Below are 8,056 nucleotides of genomic sequence, written 5' to 3' on the forward strand. Positions count from 1 at the left end.
CCGCCCCCCCCCCCCTTTTTTAATAAAAAAAAAAAAAAAAAAAAAATCAGCCTGCTTCAGCACTGTGCTACTAGAGACTCTGCTCTTCTTCCCTCTTCCTTTGATGCCCGGACAGCACGGGAGAAACTGTAACATGAAAGCTCCTGCCTCTTCAAATGGAAACCTGTTTTGGAGGGGCTAGAGAAAGAAGATCATCTCTCGAGCAACAGCATTCTCACATGTTACAGTACATTTGGGTCTTGATCTTATAGACAGTACAAGGTTATATCATGTCAAGTCCTGTTACAAGTCAGGAGCCAGCTGGTAACCATCTGAGGCTCCATCACATCATCATGTTAACACCTTGCAGTGCAGGTGGGTCCAGGATGTGGCAAGTGTCTAAGAGCGTATCTGCACTGCTAAAGATAAATGCTGAGGGGTTTGTTTCCTCCTCTCCCCCTAGTCAGATTAGTTGGGTTGCTAGAAAACAAAGTAACCTGGCTTTAATTCTGGTCAACACTTTGAGTTTACTTTCAAGGCATGCTGGGGCTGGAATCAGCTTGCCTATCAGAATGAAAGCCTGGGTTACTTTGACTGCAGTGCTAAAATAACACGATCTGGCTAACATTAGCTGTGCAGAATTACTCCCACCCTTTTCACCAAGTAATAATAATCCCCTGCTCTCAAAACTATGGCCAGGGCTAAACAGACTGATTAAGAAGTCAGCATAGTTTTTAGTGGACAGGCTTATATCACCAAAGCATGCAATTCATTCCAACAGCCTATGGGAAACTTCTGGAGTCCAGCCTTTTCCCAATTTGTGGGCTGGAGACAGCACATCTATTTTGCATAAGGGGAGTGAGTGATTGGTAAAGCCAAATCTCAATGGAGGATTTAAAAAAGAAAAACCAAACAACTCTTGCCCTTAAAACCTAACATTGGATGTGGACTATCTGACATTATGGAAGTCCCTGGATGTTCCCCAAGAAACTAAGCAAGAAGGCATTTCATAGCAGGTCTCCCTTGGGACACATTTTGCAACATCAGCTTTTAAGTTTCTGATGCATTGCAAACACATAATTTCCTCACCACCAATAAATACTCAAAACTATGTTAGAAAACAACCAGGATCTCCAGCCCAGGTCCCCAGGCAAGCCACCACGTCAGGGTTGACCTGTGCTAAGAAGACAAAGCACGTGAAACTCTGCTATGCTTTTTTTTACCAGGAGAGCTCTGTCTGCTTAGGGGCAGGAGAAGAGCATGCCTGTTCAGGGAGGCATGTTTGTCTGGGAATGGCATTACACACCATCTTGAACTCCACTGACCCACACCCAGCCAGCCGCTTACCTCTGGGTGCGGACACGGTCTCTGTCAAAGGAGCAGATGCAGAGGGAGGAGGCACAGAGTTCACAGTTGCAGCATCTGGAGGGAATACCCTGTCCTGCTTCTTACATTTAAATTTCTTCAGGTAAGGGATTTCCCGAAACTCCTGTGGGATGAAAACATAAGTAGAGTTTAAAAACAACACAAATACTATTATAAGATTTAAAGGCTAAATTGAGCACTGGCCAGATATTGGCATTTACTGCAGGTCTTGGAAAGCACTTCCTTTCCTGACTTCCTAACGTACGTAAATACCCACTTTACTGACCAGGAAAACAAAGCTAGAAGCGGGTAGATGAGGGGTTTCAAACCAAATCAGCAACATCTCTTTCAATTTAGCGTTACTGGAAAAAATATGATTTAATTATACATTAGCTGCCTCACCCTGGAGGGATGTAGCTGTGACAGGACTTCCCCACTGTCACAGCTGCTCAGCACTGCAGTGCACACTGCTCTCTGGCATCCAACACTGACTGCTGCTTATTCAGTCTCCTTACAAGAGGTAACATCCGTTAAGGAATGTGCTTCAGAACATCAAATTTGCAGTAAACACCCACCTTTGGGATCACCCAGTCTTTCCTGTTGGGAGTCTGCGTTTTAGCTACACACTTAGTCCAGGCAGTGATATCCCCTGAACAGTAATATGCGTCGCTCTTGAACACAAACTGCCCCTTACACTCCTCGCAGGGAAGCAGAGCTCCAAATGCCATCCCATCTGCTACTCGGTCCAAAATCTAAAGCAACAAAGAATACAAAACAGGTCATGGCAGAAGGAGGCTGGAAGCCCACGCACTACATTACACTGGGCTGCACAAAGAAAATAACTGTCAGGCTGCTGGCACACAAACGAGATGTTTCCAGCGCTTGTCATGCACACACTGTACATAAACCAAGACTCTTACCAGCACTGATTGATTTACGACGCCTTAAAGACATGACACGAAGTTTCCCCGGTCACACCGTATCTGCTCACACCCATGGCTCGCAGTCTCTCCTATTCAGATTCGGCATTCAGGAGAGCATACCTACCGCACAGCACCTGACCAGGCAGCCGTGCCGCAACAGCCAAGGAGGAGACGAGCTACTGCATCTGAGCACATGAGTAGGTAGGTGGGAATGTAGGCTCAGACAAGTCCCCGTTTTCCTGCCTAAAGAGTACTTCTTGACCATTTTGAGTCTAGACACTTCCCACATCCCAGCCCACACTCCTTACAAAGAGTTTTAATAAATACAAATACTTAAAAGTGATGTGTGGCTCCAAAAAAGAGAAGACTTTCACAAGTCACACAGACTGAAAAGTGACTTTTCAGAAAAGATACCAGCAAAGAATTTGTACAGTTTTTGCTTCTTTTTGCATAATTTAACAGTTGAGGGAGGCAACGTGAAGTGCCATAACTAAACTACTTTTGAAGAGCCAGCAACAAAAAAAAAAACCACGGACCAGTTTGGGCATAGCAGAGTAAAAGCACATCACTTAGACGAAGGCACTGAATTCAGCACCACCACATGGCCCTTCACAAGCAAGCGTAACAGCAATATCATCAGAGTCCCAGGACAAAAGGACCGGGGTTTGCACTGAATTTCTTTCTGAAGTGTTATGTTAGGAACGTGCTTCAGACTTGTGGACCTTGCAGCAATATTGGTTTGGGTCAGCTTCTCCAATTCAAAGACCTGGCACATGAGCAAAGCAACTACAGACCAACTCACAGCATTCTCCCCTGAAGGCACGTCCTGCTTGTTGGCGATCAGCAGCTCTTTCAGGTCATTAGTGGAGCAGACCTTCCTCAGCTCATCCTTGATGCCCCAGATCAGCTCTGTCTGCTCCTGTTGACAAAACCCAGCAGCTTAGCTACTTGCAGCCAATTGCTTTCCAAGAACACTCCTGAAACTGCAGTATGTGGACAAGGTTTTAGTGAGCCCATGCTATCTCAAACACAGACCAGAAGAAACAGTAGCTTTAACAAAAGGGAGGGTCAACACATTTTACCTAAACACTGAGAACAGGTCTTTAAAGCCACATGCTTCAGATTTCAGTACGAATACATGAGCACACCACAGCTTTGGCAAATACTCTCCCTTCTCAAGATTATATGTGGAAGGACATCCCTACGGGATTCTATATAAACCAAGGCCTCTCAGTCATGAACATGTGAAGAAAGGCCACAGAGTAATTTTTACAGCACTAACCCATACAAAGAGATACAAGCGACATTAACAAGACAGCCAGCTTTTAGATAGAGTGGACCCCATGTTTTTAATCACACTTATAACTTGAGCGAGTTCTCAGACTTTGCAAAAATCACCTAACTAGTTCACACCGCCAACAGCAGGGACGTGGCTGCCTTTGAGCCTCCCCGTTTTAAAACAAAAATCAGAAACGCTGATCGGCGCTGTTCTTCTTTTAAGCCACACAAGCATATGAGGAATTTCTACCAGATCAGTCACCTGCAGTGGTGCAGAGGAGCCTGCATTCTTTTGAGCCTTTCTACAAAAGGTGAAAGAGTTGGACAACAAAGAGGCATCCTAAAAATATCTCAGATAGTTTCTGAATGTTATTCACTGGCTACACTCAAAAATGCAATCTACCCTGGGAGAACTGGTTTACTGTGTTAAATGGTTTAATTTTCAGTGTCAATGGTCATGCCTGATGAAATGCTGTTAAAAAAAATTAGCGAACCCGAAGTTAATCCTGATCCACAAATTGCCTTGACCTGTCCTACACATCTGCACTGCAGCGGCAAAACCTTGATAATGTCTCAGCTAAATTTTATTGAAAATCAAGGTATTAACAACGAAGAAGAAACCTTCTGTTCAGAGGTGGACACACCATTCTTCTACAACTTCATTAAGACTTCAGTTGCAGCAAAAGTCTCTTGTTAATTTTTTCTTGGAAAGTACCTATGTCAAACTTTCAATGAATACAAAACTCCTGATGCTCTGTTGGGAATTCTTCCCATGTATTCTAGAAACTGAAAGGTAGAAAGCTGTGATCTATCCCACTTTGTACCCAAGAACCGAACACAGCTCCCCAGAGGGTGAAAAAGATAAAACTTCTCATTAATCTAGTTCCACACTTTACCTCTCTAATTTTTGCAATGAGCTATTTATTTGTTTCCAAGCTCTTCTGCAACAGTGCTCGGGCTCAGAGCTTCAGCCACCACAGCCAGCTGATGCAGGAAGGATACAGAACCAGCCTCTCAGAGAGAGAAGGCATTTAACCTAATCTGTTTAAATCCGATAAGCACAAGTCCTAGAGAAGTTCCTTCCTGTCTTTCAAGAGAAAGCTGCAGGGTGAATGCCATCAGCAAAGCCTTAGCGACAGGGCACCTCCTGCACCAGGACACGGGGACCGGCTGTGCTGCAGCTCTGCTTCGTCTGGGCACCAGGAACAGTCCCTCTCTAGGTGCTACAGCTCCTCAGTTAGCGCCTGTCACTGCACTCTTCTAACGAAGCAATTTTCGGTATGTGATCAGCTAAAACTTACCTTCAGCTGTTTTTCCTGCTTTGATTCTTTCTCTTTTTCTTTTTTCTGTTTCTTTTTTGCAGTCACATTTCCATCTACCTCTTCTCCTTTTCTCTTTCTAGTAGAGAAAAACAAAACAGAACACACACAAAAAAAAGTAAGTTATTCAAATGCCTGTCCAGAGCTCAGTTTACTGACTGCTGATATCTGCAGAGGCTTGAATATCCTCAGTTTTGGCAGGCAAACCCATTTTTCAAATTCCTCAGTGCTAGATTGTAGACATGTACTTGGCTCCACAACACAAGCCGCCTCAATCAGGTCAGCTACACTTAAAGCTTTTCCACAGGCTAACCATGTAGTCCGGCAGAATACCACATGAAATACCGCAACATTTTTAGGCATGTTCATCTACACCTGTATTAGTTACACCAAAGGCATACTCTGAAGAATCACTGAACGTAAGCACACCTCTCCAAATCTGAGGAGGTGTAGCAATGCAGGTTAAAAGACTGCAGTGTCTTTGGGCTGAACCAGCAGCTTGATTTTTTCACTTTAGACAGTCCATATTGAAATCAAGGACAGCAAACACAATAATTTTAACAAGCTAACGTACTGGGAAACTAGTTATCTGCCAGCTAGTTTCTCTTCAGACTGGAATTGAGTCAGGTCAAAATCAGACAGAGGAAGTTTCTACTTGCAAAGTGCTCCCAGGCCGACAGCAGTTTCGTGATGTACTACTGTGCAGTTGTGTTTGAGGAAAGTTATTGTTATTAGCTGGGGTCTTAGAGCTGTGCAGGGAGAAGTAACAGAAAACACTGATCGAGAAAGACTGGAAAGAGGAAGCCAAATGAAAACCAGGGGACTTTGGCAGACTTCAGAATGACAAGAGACCTTAGAGGAAGATAATTTATGTCATGTCATCCCCTTGGTCTGCCTGGCTTCAAAATACATCAGTATCAATAAATCAAATCAGTGTGTGCTCTCCTTGTGAGGAAATAACGGGAAACTCCGGCCCACTTGAGGAAGGATGGGTCTGGAACTTGAGACAGAGAACATGCACAGCTTGGATCTCGCACTTCATTTTGACAGAGCTGCTATTGTTTCGAAACAGCAGCCACGTTTCTTTCTAAGCAAGCATCTGTCTTAACTTTATAAGCTGTGGCTGATGGTTAAGCCGTAGAGTTGACATGCTCGATTGCTCTCCTACTCACAATTTTAAACACTTCACTTTCTAGTACTTTGCTACTGTTAAGACTAACCCTGTATGACAGCTTACTAACTATAAAGCTGCAGGAAGATGTTAAAAACTGCTCTTCTCGAGAAGACTCGCGCATGAGACACCTGTAAGTTCTAGAAACTCTCCTGGCCCTAAACCGGGGCCAAGTTCTCATTTTATTTGCAGTGGCCACCACTAGCCCATCATTAGCACCTCTGACCAAACCAGATTCAGAGCACTTTGTAAGTCTTTAAGGGGCTGGTTTTGCAGAAGAGTTCATCTTTCAGCTGTCCCCCTGCAAGGTCCCATCAGTCCGAGCTGGGGCTATGCTTTAAGGTGCACTCCCTCAGGGGGGACAACAGCTGCACTGTGCCACCAGCATTTGCTTGCCTTTCTTGAGAAAAGCTGCATCTTGTTTTCTAAATCAGGCAAGCAGGAACTAGCGTGGCAGGACTGGATACAGCACACACAGAGCCATGCCTTCAAAAACTCCCAGGCCAAGCAGGTCCCCTCTCCTCCCTGGCTGCAGCCCCTGCAAAGGGGCAAGACCAGAGCATCCCCTGAGCCCCGCCACGAGGATCATGACTTCTGCAAGTTTTGACAGAGTCCCAGGTACACAACATAATCTGGGAAAAACATATCCGCTTGAGCGCAAAGCGCTCTGCTGCACCTTCCCAAGCCAGAGGGCTTAATAATGTAAGTATTTAGGATGGGTGCCCAAACGCTGCGTATCTGCGGTGCCTCTCCCTCGGCAGGCTGACAGTCACATGCTGCCTCCAGCAAGCCAGCACTCGCTTCTATGCCGTGACTTGTCTCCCAGTCTCCAAAAGGAGGAAAGCCAGCACACCAACCACTGGAAGGTGATCACCCTACCGAGAGGCCCTGGGACCCAGGGAAAGCATCCAAATTCCAGCAGGGACTCACACTTTTGGCAGCTTCTCCTCAGAGTCAAGGGGACAGCAGGCTGCTCTCCTGGACAGAGTGATTGCTGTACCTGTTCCAGCCACTTGAACAAACTGCAGAGCAGGAGGGATCATCCCAATTGCAGAGAGGCATACAGCTGTCAGTCACCACCTTCTCTTTTGTCCCTGGCTACGCTCAAAGCTTAAAACAAACGCTAGTCATCATTTTATACAGCCTGGAGAAGGGAATGGCAAAGCCTAAATCATCTCACATCTTTCCAAACCAGCAAATTTTAGAACAATCGACAAAATACACGCTCACACACACACATCAACTTTTATCTGCCATCCTTGGGACCAAAAACTGCGTGCAGTTAACTACAGCTGGGTGCTACTGTGTACCCCCTTCCTCCTGCTGGGGAAGGGACAGTCTTCCCACACTGAACAGGTATGGCCCAACAGCTTGCTTTGAAGGACTGGTGCTTACCAGCCAACACAAATCACTTCTCACCTTTGTGGAAGATACACGACTACAAGATTTATTCCAACTTTTGAGAAGATGAAGGTGAACTGTCCCATTCTAGCCTGGCCCTTCCTTACAGTCTACTCTATTTTTCAAGTCTTCCCTATAATGAAAGTGAAGGGTGGAAAGGACAGTCACAGCAACCCTGGATAAAGCAAGCAGCCGGCTCAGGGAGGAACTTTTCTCCTCCTCCCTGTAAAGCACTGCCAGACTGTTGCTGACCTGAGTACTTACCCTCTGCCTCAGGCAACCTCTGTAGTTAATCTGGTGTTGCATGACATCTCCAGAGTAACACTTTGATCCTGTCCTAGGCAGCAATGCTACACAAACAAGTGAGGCAGAAAATACAGGAAAGCATTACAGCTCGGAGCAGGAGGGCAAAACACATGCTACCAGAGAAGCGCAGTCAAAGGGAGCTCACAAGCTGCTACCGCATTTCCTACATCAGTACACGAGCACTCTTCCCACAGAGAAGCTGCTGGCAAGGACACAAGATCCTCCTTCCGAGGCCTGCAAAGTGCTGGTGCTCGGGCACGACAGCCGGTAGCCCAGTGGAGGCTCCGGATTTGTCACCCTGAGCCTGCCCAAAG

The 8,056-nt window shown here is 45.8% G+C and overlaps 1 protein-coding gene across 1 annotated transcript in view; it reads right to left on the minus strand.

Annotated features, from left to right (window-relative positions):
• PARP1 (poly(ADP-ribose) polymerase 1) overlaps positions 1-8,056 on the minus strand; it is a 33,004-nt gene that overhangs the window by 17,766 nt on the left and 7,182 nt on the right. The window contains exons 5-8 of the mRNA XM_035903604.1: positions 4,847-4,943; positions 3,070-3,186; positions 1,920-2,096; positions 1,327-1,468 (exon numbers count right to left, since the gene is read on the minus strand). Coding sequence (XP_035759497.1) covers positions 1,327-1,468; positions 1,920-2,096; positions 3,070-3,186; positions 4,847-4,943 — 533 coding nt within the window. The remainder of the gene's footprint in view (positions 1-1,326; positions 1,469-1,919; positions 2,097-3,069; positions 3,187-4,846; positions 4,944-8,056) is intronic.

This window comes from Egretta garzetta, unplaced genomic scaffold, assembly GCF_000687185.1.
Source record: "Egretta garzetta isolate BGI_Z169 unplaced genomic scaffold, ASM68718v1 scaffold11, whole genome shotgun sequence".
In the NCBI taxonomy this organism is placed as follows: Eukaryota; Metazoa; Chordata; class Aves; order Pelecaniformes; family Ardeidae; genus Egretta; species Egretta garzetta.